The sequence below is a fragment of the Lepisosteus platostomus genome, chromosome 4, assembly GCF_059453375.1.
Source record: "Lepisosteus platostomus isolate fLepPlt1 chromosome 4, fLepPlt1.hap1, whole genome shotgun sequence".
Lineage (NCBI taxonomy): Eukaryota > Metazoa > Chordata > Actinopteri > Semionotiformes > Lepisosteidae > Lepisosteus > Lepisosteus platostomus.
The window spans coordinates 11,926,009-11,944,132 of NC_142614.1; the positions used below are offsets into that span (position 1 = coordinate 11,926,009).

General features: G+C 46.6%; 1 protein-coding gene across 2 annotated transcripts in view; it reads left to right on the forward strand.

The window, feature by feature from the left end:
- The window catches only part of fxr2 (FMR1 autosomal homolog 2), a 41,670-nt gene that overhangs the window by 18,818 nt on the left and 4,728 nt on the right, over positions 1-18,124 (forward strand). Inside the window, exons 4-16 of one of the 2 annotated variants that reach the window (XM_088628482.1) lie at positions 2,987-3,058; positions 3,898-4,046; positions 4,708-4,801; positions 5,940-6,056; positions 6,955-7,125; positions 7,937-8,015; positions 8,459-8,601; positions 10,020-10,106; positions 12,544-12,778; positions 13,580-13,762; positions 15,201-15,404; positions 16,373-16,471; positions 17,349-17,449. In XM_088628482.1, coding sequence (XP_088484608.1) covers positions 2,987-3,058; positions 3,898-4,046; positions 4,708-4,801; positions 5,940-6,056; positions 6,955-7,125; positions 7,937-8,015; positions 8,459-8,601; positions 10,020-10,106; positions 12,544-12,778; positions 13,580-13,762; positions 15,201-15,404; positions 16,373-16,471; positions 17,349-17,449 — 1,734 coding nt within the window. The remainder of the gene's footprint in view (positions 1-2,986; positions 3,059-3,897; positions 4,047-4,707; positions 4,802-5,939; positions 6,057-6,954; positions 7,126-7,936; positions 8,016-8,458; positions 8,602-10,019; positions 10,107-12,543; positions 12,779-13,579; positions 13,763-15,200; positions 15,405-16,372; positions 16,472-17,348; positions 17,450-18,124) is intronic. The other variant, XM_088628483.1, reaches the window with a different exon arrangement.

An 18,124-nucleotide genomic window follows, 5' to 3' on the forward strand; every position in this document is an offset into this window, starting at 1 on the left:
CCCCTCCAAAAAGATCTGCAGTTTAAACATTAACTTTTTTATTTTCAGTTCTTTGTTCTTTTAATGCTTTTTAGCTGCCTAAAATCCAGACTCTCAGGTCAAATGTCAGGTAATTTGTCAGGACTGCAAAAAGGTCGATGAGATGTTGTCCGATTCGAAATGATGGCAGGGACCTCTTTGGGGTTTTGTGAACAGTTCTCCGATACTGAACATCTTGGAGGTTTGAAACCTGGCAGGCCGTGTCACGTCATGTTTGTGATCAAAACGCATCAAAATGACTGCTCATGTGCTTTGGCTGTCATTGAAATTGGCTCAAAAGCCTTAGAACTGCTTCACCCACTAAACTGTAAGATCAAGCAACTTGGAGCTCTTTGTACTTAAATTAGGTTGTGTTATTCAGTTTGGTTCATAGCAAAGATCTTGAGAAGCTGTTCCTCAGTCCTCCAGCTCCAAGAGTCTTCAATAGCTCCCTTATTAACCAGTCATTCTGGTGCTGTGCCTTAATGAGTTTCTGCAAATCCCACACAGGCTGATTCACAGCCTGAGAATGAGTTAAGTGACACTTCATGCATCCATTTTTATTCAGTGCTTTCACAGTGTGATTATTTAAAATGAGTAGCATGCACAGATGGTCCCTGATTTTATTTAATTAAATGATACAGAACCAGTAAGTTCTTAGGTGGTTGCTACACAATGTCACCTAAGCTTGAAATCTGGGATATACTGTATATATTCTTCCGATATTCCTAAATTATAATATGCTGTAATGTTTATTATGGGAGAATGTTCTCGTCTAATCACAGTTAATCAGCAGTGAACAGCTAAATTAATAATTAGGGACATTACTGGCACAGGGTCAGTTAGAGGATATTGTTTGAGCTATAAGGCACACGATTATGAAGAACTTCAGGCCTTATTGATAGCAAGTTGCTATTTTAAGAATAGCCAATGAACTTTTAAGCTCTCGGTAGCCTATTTGTATTGCATTTTATCTTGGCGTTACAGTGTAACGGTCATGAAATGTAATAGTCTTAGAACTTTGATGGGTCTACAATGCTTGTAGATAACAAAGCCAAGGAGTTTATAGCCATTTTTGGAAATCCTTTGAAACCTGTAACAGTATAGACCTGAAAGCTCCAAGATTTAGACTGTCAGAATGGGTGGATTGGTTGCCATAGTTTGGCTGTCATATGATTTGTCAAAAAGCAACCAGATGACATTTTCCTTGCATGTGTTTTGACATATCTAGATTAAACATTGTAGGGCTTGTTAATAACCAGTGGGATGCCAGCTTTTGTGGGTGTTCTAGTCTGCCATTGAATAAGTTCAAGTAGGTGGCTGCATCAGCATGCGTAGGCTGCAAAGGAGCAAGTAAAGGTTTATTCCATGCTGAAAAGAAAAGAGACGTAATGTTTTGGCTGTGGAGCCTTCTTCAGCTGTGGAATGGACCACTCCTTCAGGTTTGGGTCATTGACATTTGAGGAAGGCTCTACAGCCGAAACATTCTTTTCTTTTACGCATGGAATAAACCCTTTCTTGTTCCTTTATAATTGAATACAGATGCCTGATTACTTTAATTGCTAATCATATATAGTTTATAAATGGACTACAATTCTCAGCCAGTACCCCACATTTTGTAAACTGCAAACATGAGAGAATACCAGAAGGTGGCACTGTGGAGCTTTCATTTGTCAAATTGTAATGTAACTAAATTGCTTCTCCTCTATAGCTACATCAGCTCTTATCAGATGACTAATTAGTGATGTACAACCACAGGTAGGAATGATATAATATCAGGCGAACACTTCCAGAGCTCTGAAAGGAGTCTACACACCTGGAACCTGTTTAACAAAAGCGGTTTGTGACTGCTAAAAGAGCTGTGGGGAAACTGGAGACTATACTCGCAACAGGACCAATTTTCCCATAGAAACATACAAACTCCACACAGATAACACCTCAGACCCAGGACCCCAGCGCTGTGAGGCAGCAATGCTACCACTGCGCCACCATGCCACCTGACCTGTAACTCCTATAAAGCCGAGTTAATGTTTTTTAGCAATACCCAGGCAATTGAACTCACATTCTCCAGATCTGCAAGAGGTATTTGCATTTAAGGAGCAATGAGTTGTCCGTTTGATTCTAAATGTGCCAACGGTGAATTCTGCGGCGCAGTGCAGTGTGGGCGAACGATGCATGACATCATTGGCCACCCATGATGCTCTCTGGTGATCTTGTGGCCAGCGGGGCTTTGTATGTGCCAGCGGCTCGTGTTGTAGCAGAAGGGGTCAGGTGGGCAGTTGGTGTTTAAGGGACTTGTGGACTTGAAGACATGGGGGGGGAAGGCTCCAGCTGAGGGGTTATCCTGTAAAATGGGAAACATCCGCTCGATGACCTTGGAATAGACGACGTGAGGGGGCTGGCTTTGGCACAGGAGAGGTCCTGATCAGTGAGAAAAAGAACACTGGCTCCTTATTCCAAAAAAGCAATATTTTAATCCAGTTGTTGTTAACCTGGGGTACCCATACCCCCTGGGGGTGCAAGATGCCCTTTCTTGGGGTGCAAGACAGTGTTTTTAGAAGGCAAATCCATCTAAATGGCAAATTATTTCTTTTTTTTTTATAAGGGGTGCAGGACCATATTTTGAAAACCAAAGGAGTACAGGCTGCAATACAGGTTATAATTCCTGCTTTCGTTTTTTCAGCAGACCTGGTTAGATCTGTGTGGGTATCCAGATGGGTTAATGTAACTCATTAATCCTGTGATTCATTACGCTTGCGCTGTTTGGTCCCTGTTCACACAGCAACAGAGCTGCTGCCTTCCCTGGGAATGTCTTTTCTAGTGAAACCTTTGCTCTAGAGACGGACTGCTCCAGCACAGTCGAGGCATTTTCAGCGTGTTGGTAACTGTCTGGGTAATGAGCACCAAGCACTTCTCCCACTCCTGCGTTTATCACTCACCTGCCTCTTTCCTCTCATCTCCACCGCAGGTTTACTCCAGAGCCAATGAGCACGAGCCCTGCGGCTGGTGGCTGGCCCGGGTTCGAATGATGAAGGGAGAGGTAAGGTCTTATGTCTTTTCATTAATAAACGAAAATGAAATACAGTTCTTCTCTCTCATGAGTATTCCTGTAAGGCCTGTATTATTTAATGCTGATCTTCTTAATTTCATGTTTAAACATCAGGAATCTTTTTTTTTATCCCCCCTTTTGGTCTTGATCTTGCTTATAACATCTGCACTTAAATCATTTTAATGGGTATCTGATGTTTCTTTACCTGAGAAATCAAGGGCTTCTGCTATGTACTTTCCAACTGTGCAGTTAAGTGTTATTTTCAGTAGGTTCTGTGTCTCTTCTGTCTGCCTCTAGATGTCTGAATTTATGAGAATCTTTCTAAACCGGATAGGATCTTGTTTTTAAGATTCTGATCATAGATGGATTTGCACTTTTATCTATTTCAGGATGGGCAGCCTTCCTGAATTGCATAGCAAGCATTTTGGAAGGCTTTGCTGTTGCTAGCTCTGCTGACACTGGTTTTGAACATAGAGGGTTTGGCATGTTTTCAAGGGTGTGTCATTGCTTTGAAAAGGCTCTGGATATTTCCTAACAGTCATTTAGCAGAGAAAGGGGCTATGAGGCAAACACTGCCATTCACACCTTTGTCGTCTGTGATTTAAAACAATGAAGGAATAAAAACACTGCCAAACCCTGCAGCAGGAAGCTGGGAAGACATCCAGGTGGCCTGGGCGAGATATCATGTGAGGCCTGTCTGCCGATCACAAACAAGCCCTATGCTTGTCAGCGGAGATCCACCGGGCAGGCGTGTCGTTGACATCTGACGCCATGCGGTGCCCGAGCCACACTGACGCGTTTGTACTCCGTGTGCCTCTTCCCCCGCGCAGTTCTACGTGATCGAATACGCCGCCTGCGACGCCACCTACAACGAGATCGTGACGCTGGAGCGCATCCGGCCGGTCAACCCCAACAGCCCCGCCAGCCAGAGCACCTTCCACAAGACCCAGATCGCCGTGCCCGAGGACCTGCGAGAGACGTGAGTACCCACCTCCGCTCGCTGTGAAGGAGTCACTGCTGGACTCTTGGGGCCAAAACAGTGTAATCCTGGTATCGGTTAGCTACCAGCTACTGAACAGGCTGGAAGGGCTAAAGAACGTTGGTTACGGATCTTTAAATGAACCAAAATGTAAAATATTTGCCTGGCTGTGAAAACATGCAAAACTGTCCATTCTGTGTTTTTTTTTTTTAATATGCATCTTGTCCTTAACACTTAATGTTTTTTTTTTTTGCTCTGAAAAGTATTTTTTTTGTATTTCTGACCGTTTTAGTCTGTCGTTACATTAAGATTGGAAAACCTTCAACAATGGAATTTCCTAAAATTAGCATCTAACATTTTTGCTTACTGCTGTAAGCAATGATAAAGTTGGACGGTGTGGGTTGGGAATTTTCTTCGGGTGTGTCTGGAAACTGTGAAATTGAATGCTTGAATTATTGGCATTGAAATCCAAGTTAAGTTTTGGTTTTCGTCTGCTTCAACATGACTAGAGGACATTAGTGTAAGGAATTAAAGGAGTGTGTAAGGGCACAGTCTTCAGACAAGATGGCAGTTTTGTCTGAGCTGACAGTGGTTTTACAAATGATGCGCAGTTAAATTTGATGCTGCTCTCATCAAACTTTTGACTTCCTTCCTCTTTCAGCTGCGCCAATGATTCCATCCACAAAGATTTTAGGAAAGCTATCGGAGCGAATTGCATTTTCTACAGCTCTGCCACCCATGAGCTGATAGTTCTGGTAAGTACTAGGGTACTGTGCTGAAGAGCACCTTGTCAAATAAGGGTTAGAAATGGCATTCACCCAGCATTGTTCACATCCCTTGAAAATACATGATGAGAAAGTACCCTTAATAGCCAAGAAAAGTGAGGAAAATGCTTATGTACAGAATAGCATTGTTTACTGTGTGAGGGGGGGTGTCAAGCTAACTATACCTAGCAATGAGATTATCCATTTACAGGTGTATGTAAGGTCTTTTTTTATTTTGCAAGGAACAAGTTTTACATATCCTTTCTATTATGTGGTATTTAATAATAATAATAATTGCTTACACTTATATAGCGCTTTTCTGGACACTCCACTCAAAGCGCTTTACAGGTAATGGGGTCTCCCCTCCACCACCACCAATGTGTAGCATCCACCTGGATGATGCGACGGCAGCCATAGTGCGCCAGAACGCTCACCACACATCAGCTATCAGTGGGGAGGAGAGCAGAGTAATGTAGCCAATTTATAGAGGGGGAGTATTAGGAGGCCATGATTGGTAAGGGCCAATTGGAAATTTGGCCAGGACACCGGGGTTACACCCCTACTCTTTTCGAGAAGCGCCCTGGGATTTTTAATGACCACAGAGAGTCAGGACCTCGGTTTTACATCTCATCCGAAGGACGGCACCTGTTTACAGTATAGTGTCCCCATCACTATACTGGGGCATTAGGACCCACATGGACCACAGGGTGAGCGCCCCCTGCTGGCCCCACTAACACCTCTTCCAGCAGCAACCTTAGTTTTTCCCAGGAGGTCTCCCATCCAGGTACTGACCAGGCTCACACCTGCTTAGCTTCAGTGGGTTGCCAGTTGTGAGTTGCAGGGTGATATGGCTGCTGTATTTGAACCTCATTAGTGGGTTCTTGGGCAGCATGGTGGTAAAGTGGTTAGCATTGCCAATTCCAGACCTGGGGTGCCCTCTGTGTGGAGTTTGTATGTTCTCCCCGTGTTCGTGTGGGTTTCCTCTCGGTGCTCCTGTTTCTTCCCACAATCCAAAGATGTGCTGGTAGGTTCCCAGGTCTGGCTTCTGGGAAAGTTCGCCCTGGTGTGAGGCAGTGAGCTTTCCGAACTGTCAATGCCATTAGCTCATTGCCCCTCTTGTCTCTGCCAGTCAACAAACGAGTCGACGGTGAAGCGGGCGTCCCTGCTGAGCGACATGCACTTCCGCAGTATCCGCACCAAGCTCATGCTCATGAGCCGCAACGAAGAGGCAACCAAACACCTAGAGGTACGCAGGCCGATGGCCGTGGGAGGGGGTCTGGTTTTCTCAAACAGCACGTGCGAGTTCATGGAATAACCCCACCCTTTCGAATTTCATCAGACGGAGTTTGAATGCCCGGGTTTCCTCCCAAGACAACAGAGTAAACGTGCTTCACAAACCGAAGTCTGTTCTTTAACTTTTACCATGCTGTATAGGACTTGGGTCATGGGTTCAATTCCGGTGTATCCTGCCTTGCGCCTGTTGTTTGCTGGGACAGGCTCCGACTCCTCTGCAACCCTGAATTGGATCAAGTGATCAGAAAAATGGATAGACCAGATATTCTTACGCACTTCTTCATGATTTTGCAGATCTTCCAAAATTAAGTTTTGTCTGACCACTGTCCTTTGATGAACCAGGATCTCAGTCCGCCACATTGCAAAACACTTAAAACAGGCTCCGTCAATTCAGAGGCTCTGAGACATTTACAGCTCAGTCTTCCTCTTCTTCAGACGCGTGGCCTTTCCTTCAGAGGCTGATAATCCAGAATTGGGAAGATCTAGTCCAATTTTCCTGTTTTAAAATGCAGAAATGAATACTCTCATTAAGAGAGCATGTCAGGCTCTGTAGCCTGGGACACTAAGCTCTGTTGTTTGCCCATCCCACGACGCAGATTTTTAAAAGTGCTCTGCCCAGTGGCACAGCACCACAGTTGGCAGGAATGATGTGTTTGAAGTTGGCTGGGATATGTTTGGTTAATCCGAAGTCGGTGGTTTGTGCCGTGGGGTTGGAGCCCAGGTTTCTCACGAGCAGTTACCGCGGAGCTCCAGTTGACTCATGAAGCCCCGTAGACCCTTCTTCGCTGCCGGCACTTGACGTCTCCCCGTGCACACTGTATTAATTTCGGTTCTCCCCCCTTTCCCCTCAGACCACCAAGCAGCTGGCATCGGCGTTCCAGGAGGAGGTGCGGGTGAGGGAAGACCTGATGGGTCTGGCCATCGGCACGCACGGTGCCAACATCCAGCAGGCCAGGAAGGTCCCTGGAGTGACTGCCATCGAGCTGGAGGAGGAGAGCTGCACCTTCAGGATCTACGGAGAGGTGAGAAGTCGCTGGCACAGTCCCAGGGGAACACAAGGCAGGTCACAAATAGGAGGATGCCTTTCGGCCTGATCAGCTTGTTTAGTAGTAAGTAGATAATTGGTCCAATGATGTCATCCAGCAGTTATTAAAAGAAACCAAGGCATCCGCTTCAACAGTGTTGCTGTGCAGATTGTCCACACTCCCACCACTGTTTGTGCCACAATGTTTCTCCTGTCCTGAAGAGAGAATGTAATCTAGCTGTTTCTTGAAAGAAGCCAGGATATCAGCTTCAAGAATGTGACTGGGCAGTTAATTTTTGGTTCCTTCCCATTTTGATTGTGTGTAAAAGTAATATAATTAACTTCTACCTTTGAATTACCAATTGAGTTCTTTCAAATTAGTGCTGTGTTGCAGATTTTAATTGGGTCATATTCAAAAAGATAGCATTTACAAGTTATAGGGAGTATTCTTGCCCCTGCTCTGGATGAACTGCTTTTAGTTGTCATCTCCCTGGACTTCAAAGATTTTAGAGTTATTCACTTCTTTGAAACCCTGGTGATGTCACCTTTTTTAGGATTAAGTCATAAAATAAAAACTGTGCCGTGTTGCATCAGTGTGACCATTGGTTTCAAAAGCTGATCGTCTGGGACAAAACGGTTTCCCAGAGGTCTTGCAGTGAGGTTGTGCGCGAAACTGAACCATCTCGTTGTATGTTCGCCACCATGTGAGCTGTCTGCCTAGGTATCCATGTTTTTATCTCACCTCTTCACCTTCTGCAGACAAATGTAGCGTCTTTCCTGATGATAAAATCGTGTTGTTTCTGTTTCAGACCCCAGAGGCCGTGAAACAAGCCAGAGTCTACCTTGAGTTCAAAGAGGACTATGTTCAGGTGCCCCGCAGCCTCGTAGGTAGGTGTATGAGAGGACAGGAATGGTGCCAACCTGTAACCTTCTATTCCTTTGTGCTAGAAGTGAACACAGTCAACCCTTGTTCAGCTCAGGGGTTTACTTTCCTCCAAGGCAATACACAGCTTCTTGTCTAAGACATAGGGATACTGAGCGAAGTCACCCATTAATACGTGCGTATTAATACGTACACAAAAAGCATGGCTCTACGTATACTGAACTGTGCATAAGCTGAAATTACAATAACACTAAAACCAGCACTACAATATAATCACAAAGCATTCCCGTACAGTAAATTAAAATGATTAAACTTTGACCTTTGAAAGGTGATGTAGAGGGGTGTTGATGACGCACGCGGGAGCTGCAGACTTGTTGGAAACCACCCGACGTGACATTTTTCCACTCTCATGAAAAGCAAACACTTCTCCCGTCTTTCTCCTCTTCAGGCAAAGTCATAGGCAAAAATGGGAAAGTGATCCAGGAGATCGTGGACAAGTCCGGTGTGGTGCGGGTTCGAATCGAAGGAGATAATGACAAGAAACTGCCCCGAGAGGAGGTAGGCAGGGAAACCACTGACGGGGCTGAAGAGGTGAATGAATTGTGTTAGCTAACGCCCTGCTCTTGTGGTTCCTGCTGTAAACCTTCTGTTGTAAACATGGTACCTTCACAGTTTAAAAACTAAAGTTCATTTTACACTTACACTTACAAAGGGTTCCCTGGTAGATGTTTCTAATTAGGTTAGACTTTTTTCTTGCATAGTAGTGCTGTCACAGCCTTTAATTAGGTTACTATTAAAATGTCCTTTACTAGTTCTGGGTAGTTCAACCAAATTCACAGCAAGAAACAGCTATTGAGTTACCCCCCTGGACTTAAAGTTTGACTTATTTACTCCTGCTGTGAGGACCTCTTTCATCTTTTTGGGGGTGGGGGGGCAAATCTTATCTGTGGCCTGTTAGCTGCTCAACCTAGAGCTTCTCATAATAAACTCTGCTGGGTTGTACCTCAAAGCATTTGGTTTGGGCTGATGGAGATTTGTATCGCTGGCCTGCAGTTTGCAGCACAGGCACACACTTCCTGGCTGTAACAGAGCTCTAGTTTTCCCATCAGCTGTGGCTTTCATCCGCCTTTTCCAGAAACATCCCTAGAGGAGCCTTTGAGAAAGGCAAGAGGCACTTTTCACAGCACTAAGTAGCAGTAAACTTTCAGAATATGACGTTAAGCTGGTCTCTTAGAGAATGGAAAAAAGACATTGTATAATAAGGTATCCTTCAGACTTGAACCCTTTCAAAGATCTGTTTATCATTCTTTAGGGTTAAGGGTGATGAAAGAGAATTATCAACTGCTTATTTTTATTTTCTCTGGCCCGGTTAGTTGGCCTATGCCGGAGAAATTCGACATTTAGGCCTTAGGTCTTCATGTGAACAGTGAAAGAAGACTTTTCAGATGGGCTGACTTTGAAGCCCAGCCAGACAAGCTCTCGAGAGGCAGCAGCAATCTCCCATGGGTGCCAGATGTCATCTCCATTTTTATCTAAAAGCCACAAAACAAGGGTGTCGATTTCACGATGGAATGTATGCAGATAAATGTACATTTGGAACCTGCAAAATGGCATTGCTCGTATATAGGTCTAGTGTACTCCATCAGATTTCCATACATCAGTTTATAGATTGTGGCCTTTCTGAAGATGGAATTCCAAGCCCTGGGGCTCTGGGTTCAGTTCTGGACCTGGGATGCCATTTGTGTAGAATTTATATGTGTTCACATGCTCTTGTTTCCTCCCACAGTCTGAAGACATGCTCTTAGGTTAATGGGCTTAAATGGGTCCTGGTGCAATAGTGTGCTTGTCTGTGGTGGACTGGTGTCCTGTGCAAGGTGTACCCCGTCTTGCACCTGCTGCTTGCTAGTCCGGCTTCCCCGTGACTCTGTACTTGATCAAGCTGTTAGTAAAGCAATGGATGCGAGTTCTGGATCTGGATGTGAATCTCTTCTCCCTCTCTCTCCTCCCAGGGTATGGTCCCATTTGTGTTTGTGGGCACGAAGGAGAACATCAGCAATGCCCAAGCCCTGCTGGAGTACCACCTGGCTTACCTACAGGTGAGGAAGACTATGGGCCCGTCCCCTGCTGGTGTCAGATCAATAACCCCATCATGAACTTCATTTTCTACATTTACCCTTCAACCTGCAGCACCTTTAGAGAACATTTTTACGTTACATAGAGGAAGGATGACAATATACAGCATAAAGTCAACAGACACAGCAATCAGTATAACGTGAATGCCTAAAATCCACATTTTGATAAGAGGTCTAAAGCTCTCCTTTCTTCAAAGTGCTGTTTAAGACTGCATTGAAAGTTAGGTCTTTGCTTCTGAGATTTGATCCTTCTGTGCAGTGCTGCCGCTGGCTCCGAAGGTGTGGACACACACTGACTAGATTTAGTGGGAAGTTAAAGATGTCAGCAGTTGCTCAGCAGTAGTTTCAGGAGCTCTGAAGCAGCACGTTGCTGTGTTTATACGAGTGACGTGCATCTGTCACTGACGTCCGGTCATCTGCACGTAATCGGACCCTGGTTTGAAGTTTGTGTTCATCTGCCTCCCACTCGTTCTAAAACACAAATTTAAAAAATAAGTTTTTTTATTAATTTGGAGTTGTAATTTGTCTTGTCACCTCCATGTCAGGCAAATACAGTACACATTTTATATGAAAATACACAATGCAAGTTCTAGCAGTGGAAATATTGTAAAGATGTAGGAGGGTTTAGAGTAAAGTTACATCTTTGTGAAATAGTTTTTTTTTCTGAAATCTCTTTGAACAGTGTTTTAAATCTCCTGTCTTTTATGAAGCACACCAGGGTGTACCCTACCATCCACCTGTTGGAGGGCTTTGCATCACATTTAAGATCAGTGTCAGATTGTTCCTGAGACTGTGTACTTGGAATGGAATTGCTTTAGATGGTTTTGTGGAATTGTGCAACTGGTTGTTTTTCTCCTCTCAGTGGATGAGAGGGGGCCCAGACTGCTGGAGGGGATGAAGTGATTAATGTGACCTCCTGTCTACCTGCCCCCTCCACCTGTTCTCCAATGTGCTGAGGAGGCCTCATTTAAACCTCGGCCCCGGAGTTTTTATAATTAGCTCCCCGCCTGCAGGCATGAATGAAGGAGTCGTGTGGATTACAGAAACACGGGCTCCTAAAAATACTCTCCCCTTCCTCTCGCAGCTGTTGGGGCGAGCAGCTGTCGCATAGCACGCGGGAGAAGTCATTCCCCCCACCTTGCGTTCTGGCTCAGTCTGGCTTCCTTAAAAGTCAGGAAACCTCTGAGTAAAAGCTGTAGCACACTCCAAACACCGTTTCAACCTGGATATGCGATCTCCCTGTTTGTTGTTCTTTATCAAGCATAATGCATGTTCTTTTTGGTGAGGGGGGGAAAGGCAATTTTCTTTTTAAGGGCTGCTTGTCCCATTGTCAGTTGTCACGTCTCCATTCGGATTCTGGAAGCACGTGCTAATGACACCTGCGTGTGTACTGCAGCTGATCACAGAGGGGTCACTGCAGAACCATGTCTGCATCTCGCACCCCACCACAGGAAGAGTCTTATCTTGATCAGTATTGTCTGGTTTGCTGGCTGCCATTTTGATTCAATACACCAGGGTCTTCCTTTGAGGCCCCCCAGAGTGGAACATTTTGTATATTTTGATCAAATTGCATGTTCATTCTAAACAAATAACCCCTGGCAAAAGCTAAATTAAAGATGTTTCAGTTGCGTAACATTTAAAAACTAGTTAAATAGGTCTGAATGAATAAAATTACAAATTGACTTTTTATTCTAAAACCAGGGATGCTGTACAAAATGCTAAAAAATCTATATATTCAAATATAAAGATTGTACAGGATAAACTGTAAGGTGGTCTGATGTAGGTCCTAGTAAAAATGTTAGCTTCAAGTTTAGATTTAAGCAGTCAAGGAATCTGCCTCTCCAGGGCGTTCCATAAATACAGATGCGTGACAGAAAAAGCATGGTCACCTAAAAATCCGAGGTTTAGTCCTGGATATATTGAGCAAAGGACCAGCCTGAACTCCCTGGAGCCTATGGGAGGGAGTGTAAACATGGAGGAGCCAGATTATTCAGAGCCTTTAAGTGACAAGATCCTATATTGAATAGGAGACGTCATCAGCAACAAGTGTGGGGATTACAGTGTAGGAGTGACGTGCTGCCAGGGTCTGGTGTGATTTAGAAGGTTGTGGACATACTGCCGTTTACTGAGGAGAGTGTTGGGGAGCCCATAGAACCAAGACTTGAGGAAATCAAGTTTTGAAGTTCTAAATGTGTGAATCAAGCTCCTGGGCATTCGGGTGGGCACTGTGAGAACTTTATGGACCTGAGATGGTTTTTCCATGTTGAGGGCTTCGAAGTTTCGATTGTGTTAGTGGCCTCAAGGTGGGGGGGGGGCATCGATGGGAAGAGATGCAGGCTGGCCCCCCCCTCCAGGAGGCACTGCCGCTCCCAGGCTGACGGAGCCCACTTGCCGTGTCTAGGAAGTGGAACAGCTGCGCCTGGAGCGCCTGCAGATCGACGAGCAGCTGCGGCAGATCGGCGTGGGCTTCCGGGCCGCCCCCAGCCGGGGCGGGGGGGGCGGCGGGGGCGGCGGCGGCGGCGACCGCGAGAGGGGCTACCTGACGGACGAGAGCAACTCGTCCCTCCACGGCTCGCGCACCTACGGGGGCCGGGGCCGGGGCCGGCGCACCTCCAACAGCCACCACTCCGGATACGGTGAGAACCGGGACCCCACTCGGCCAGCTTTGTGGGGGTCATGTCTTCTTCTGAAGGGGTTCCTGTTTGTGGGAGCTAGGCTGTCGCCGCGTGCCGGTTTGAGCCCCGTCTTTTGCAGGCTGTGGTGGAGGAGCAGAGCGAGGCAACGCCATGGCTGTAGTAATAGTCCTACCATGTTAGTGTGGTAAATGTAGTAAAATCCGCTTGAGAAAAGATTCCTTACACTTATACAGCACTTTTCTGGACATTCCATTCGAAGCACCGTACAGGTAATGTGGACTCTCCTCCACCACCACCAATGTGCAGCCCCGACTTGGGCAGTGCCTTTTTTGGGGGGATTTTTAATGTCAGGACCTCGTTTTACGTCCCATCTGAAGGACGGTGCCTTTTTACAGTGTACTGTCCCCGTCACTATACTGGGGCATTAGGACCCACACAGACTGCAGGGTGAGCGCCCCCTGCTGGTCCCTCTCACACCTTTTCCAGCGGCAACCTTAGTTTTTCCCAGGAGGTCTCCCATCCGGGTACTGACTGAGCTTCAGTGGCTTTTCAGTTGTGAGTTGCAGGGTGATATGGCTGTGGTAAAACGCTGCAAACAGGGTTCGAACCTGCGGGGGGGAGAGTCTGACGCCTTAACCACTCGCCCATCGCAGCCGACGTCTGGTAATGTCCGAGAAGAGTGCTGAGCTGACCCCGTTGAGGATGAGACTGATGGCTTCTGTTAAAAAAAAAAAGTGAGGCCTATTTTCCGAGAGCTGTTCTTTGCTTACGGCTCCCTTTTCTAAACTCTGTCCGTTTCAGGCACCAACTCGGAGCTGTCCAACGCCTCGGAGTCGGAGGAGGTTAGCGAGAGGGAGCAGCGCCCCCGTGCGGGGGCGGACGAGAGGCCCCGCCGCGGAGGCAGGGGCCGAGGGGGACCCCTGCCCTCCAGCCGGGGCAGAGGGGGCCCCGGGGGTCGCCCGGCCAGCAGCACCATCAGCTCAGGTGAGTCTCGCAGGCACATGGCTTCACCTGGATTCGAACTCGCAGCTGGGGAGACACAGTTGGCGGTTTGAAGAGCAGCGACAAGGACGGGCTGGTGATGGGCGAGGAGGAAAGCGGGGCCTTATAGGAAGAGCTTTTTAACCCTGCAGCTCCGCTGTGCATTTAGATGTCTTAATCTAAGATGCTTGTTCATGTCTTGAAAAAATAGAATCGCAACCGATCTCAGAGCTGTCGGTGAACTAGAGAGTCCTGTAATGGGTCTCGGAAGGGCCAGCACAGCAGCCCACCCCAACAGAAGTGGGGAGGAGACCACAGCTGTGCTGTTTTTCCATTCCATCTCTGGAGAGAATATGAACTGAATCGGATCTTCACTAAGACATAGGAGTGAGCCTCCCTCATCTTTTCTCTTATCAGGCTCTCCGTTTAAGATCTTGGCCAAAATACAGCACCTCCTTCAGCAGAAGGCCTCCATTTCTGGGGTGTGTGTGATAGACAAGGCTCCTGTGCTGTGGAGCTCTGGGACTATATTTAGCTGTGGGGAGCTGCCAGATCTTCTCAAGCAGGGGGGTAGAAAGGAAGGCAAAAGGGCATCTTTTATGGTCTTTATGGAAGTCCTCATGTAGAACATCAGTCCACAGCTTAGTTGGATTAAATCGGTCAAGGGAGTTTTAGCCAGACCCAAGTCTTAATAAAACATTATTAAAATACTCGATACATTTGGTATATTGAATAATAAGTCAGCCCCATGGTTGTGTCTGACTTGACTGGCTTCTGTTCTGTTCAGTATTGTAATAGTGATAAACTTTCCTGATACTCATCTCATTCCTATGAATCTTGCACTCAGATTTGTCTTTACCAGTGTCTGTCCTTCTAGCATTTCAGGCCTCTTTGCTACTGGTTTGGCTTCTGGAGAGTTCTGAGAAATCAAAGCTTTGACTTACCAAGCTTTCACTCCCTGGTCTTTTTGAACATGTTTATACTATCCAGTCCTTGGTTTCAATAATAGTGTTGAAATCTGTCCTTATCTTGCCATCTTGTTTACTATATGCTGTAATAATCCTCACAGAATCCACTAGAGGGCATATTTCACTCAGTGACCCAGTAAGTCTAAACTGCATATAGACCACAGACTTGAACAGATCAGAATTTTTGTTTCCCCACCAAGTATATTTGTTTATAGTTGGTAATGTTTGTGACAAAAGAGCATGACTGTTTCTAGACCTGATTCAGTTTTATTTTAAAAGCTCTCATTAGATTCATAGTTGTAAGGTTTTTCAAATTCCTACAGGATAGATCTTTGGGGGGGAAAAATAGCAAATGAGTGGCAGAAAGTCCACTGGCCTCGGTCTCAGGTGTGATATTTGCACCAGCTGTAGTTTCCTGCGCCCCCTTGTGGGCAGCCCTGGTAACTGAAGTACCTGTATGCCTCCTGTCTCAGTGCTACGGGACCCCGACAGCAACCCCTTCTCCCTGCTGGACCGAGCGGGCGAGCTTGATCAGGCCGGCGACACGGACGCCAGCGAGAGCCAGGCCAGCGGGGACAGGAGGCGGCGTTCCCGGCGCCGGCGCACCGACCAGGAGCCCAGCGTGATGGACGGGGCGGCTGAGTCCGATGGCCCATCAGTGAGCGAGAACGGACTGGGTGAGAGATTCCTGCTAGGAAACGGTCCTGTCCATTTGGCCTGTCCAGCCTGTTCGGTACCAATTGAAACAAGGATCCCATCCAGCCAGGTTATTGGCTTCAACAACATGCCATTGTTGCTTGTACCACGCTCCCACCATCCTTTGAGTAAAGTAATCTCTCCTTTTCATTCTGAAGAAATCTGTTGGGTTGACCGTGATGTTACCTTTGAGGGTTTGGAATATTTGTTACAGCCCCCAGTTTGTTCTTGTGCTTTTTCTTACTGCACCTGCCTTTATACTCTTTTCAACTCTTCAGCATTTAAGAGATCATTAAAATGCTAAAGCTGTAGTAGAGATGTGAAGAATTGTTTGTCTGCATGTCTGCTATCCAATTAGTGGCAAAACTGAGGCTAAATTATATACATGGAGTAATGGAGGGTCTTCCCTACCTCTGTTTGACTTTTGATTAAGACATGAGGTTAAGACAAACTAGTCTCTCAAAATAAGTTTAAAGACATTGCTGCCTCACAGCACTGGGGCCTTGGGTTCAATCCCTGAGGTGCTGTCTGTGTGGAGTTCATATGTTCTCTCCATATTTGCATGGTTTTCTTCCCACAGTCCAAAGACAGGCTGGTGGGTTAATTGGCTTGTGAGAAAGTTGGCCCTGGTGTGAGTGTGTATTATGACTTATGTCCCGTCCAGGTGTATCCTGCCTTTCGCCCATTGCTTGCTGGGATAGGCTCCGCCTCCCCTGCAGCCCTGCATGACAGATGCGGTTAGAAAATTGAGGGATAAAAAAGGGAGATGGGAGTAAAATCTCTGTGAGGAGAACTGGGTAGCGTCTTGAAAACCACAGACTCGCTGAAAAGGGAATCTACTAGCTTGCCAGATGCTGCGCTGCTCGTCTTGGAGCACAAATTCTGACGTTTCTGTAGCCGTTTTGCGTGCGTGCGTCTCGCCTGACCTCCCTCTCCGCTCCCTCGCCAGAAGACGACAGCAAACCCCAGCGCAGGAACCGCAGCCGGCGCCGCCGGAACCGCGGCAACCGCCCGGAGGGGGGCTCCGCCAGCCGGGACCGGCAGCACGGTGAGTCAGGCCGACCTCCTCTCCTCTTCCCTCTACGTGGCCCGGTCCAGACAACGCGTCAAGGCGCTCCTCCTGTACCTCTTTGTTTCATGGGGTGCTCCATAGCGCCACCTCCAGGGCGGCCTGGGCTAGCACCGATTGGCGAAGTAGTGGCCTTTGCCATGCCTTGCCAGTCTGGCTTTGTCTTTTGTCGATTCCTGGTCATTGTTGGCAGCAGCCAGCAGCCATATCACCCTGCAACTCACAGCTGCCAGCCCACTGAAGTTAAGCAGGTGTGAGCCTGGTCAGTAACTGGGTGGGAGACCTGGGAAAAACTAAGGTTGCTGCTGGAAGAGGTGTTAGTGGGGCCAGTAGGGGGCGCTGCAGTCCTTGTAGGTCCTAATGCCCCAGTACAGTGACAGGGACAGTATACTGTAAAAAGGCACCATCCTTCGGATGAGACGTAGAACCAAGGTCCTGACTTTCTGTGGTCATTAAAAATCCCAGGGTGTTTCTCGAAAAGATTAGCGGTGAATCCCCTATTCCTTAATGTATAGGATATCCACATTTAAGATTCACAAAACTGATATGAGCTACTGAATGATGTAGTTGCAATCATCCAGTTGTGAAGCGGAGTAATTAAGCACTAATAGTTTCCTTTCAATACATATAACATTTGAATGTGTGCTTTGGTGTTGCATGTAGCTGCTAAACCAGTTGTAGCTCAAAGGACGGTTTGGTTTTTCAGTTTATAGCACATTTCCTTTGTATTGATGTTAGTTGTAGGCAGTATCCACATGAATATCATGCAGAAAAAAAATTTGTTGAAGGAAGAAAGGAAGGACATGGCTCAAAACTAGAGCTGGGAAGTCCTGAACCCTCTTTGTCTTGCCCACAGTGACGGTGGCGGACTACATTTCCCGCGCAGAGTCGCAGAGCAGACAGAATCCGCCTCAGAAAGACAACGTGGACCCCACACCTGCTTCCTCTGAGCCCAAGGTGACTATTATTCATTTTCCTCTGGTGCTGTCCGATCCAGTTCTCTTAATCGAACACTGCCCAACACGTAGTGGATCGCAAGGCTGGTACAGTAAGTGGCAGCGCAGGTAAGAAAATGCTCAAATAAAAGTGCATTTTAACTGTTTGTTAGTTGAAAACGTCTCTTGGATCTCAAAGTTCTTCTGCTCCAGATCCCTTATAACTTCCTGCTTCTGCCCGTGATGTAAGGCATCGCATTCTCTGGTAAAAAGGTGACCTCTAGTGTCCAGACCCCATATAACAGTGAAGAGTTTTATTTCAAACTGGGATAAATGTGTGACCTCCTAGGCTGGGATCTATTTATCCCCACCAGTGTCAGTCATCTAATTTATACAAGGGAGCCTCCCATGAAACCCATATTGAAGGACACATTCTCAGTTGTACTTTCTTAGGAACATAAATACAGCCAGCCCAATAGACCTTTTCATGCATTCATGCATATAATAATATTGCACACACCCCAAGCCAATTAACAATGCCAGTGTATTTTGCTGGAGCCGCCCAGGATATAACGGCAATAAGCAGTATTTGATGTGTTGTGCAGAGGGGCTGTTGGTGCAGAAGGGATCTTGTTACCCCAGTTGGGCTACACTTAATCACTGGTTGAACTTGATATGTGCTTTGACATATAAAAAG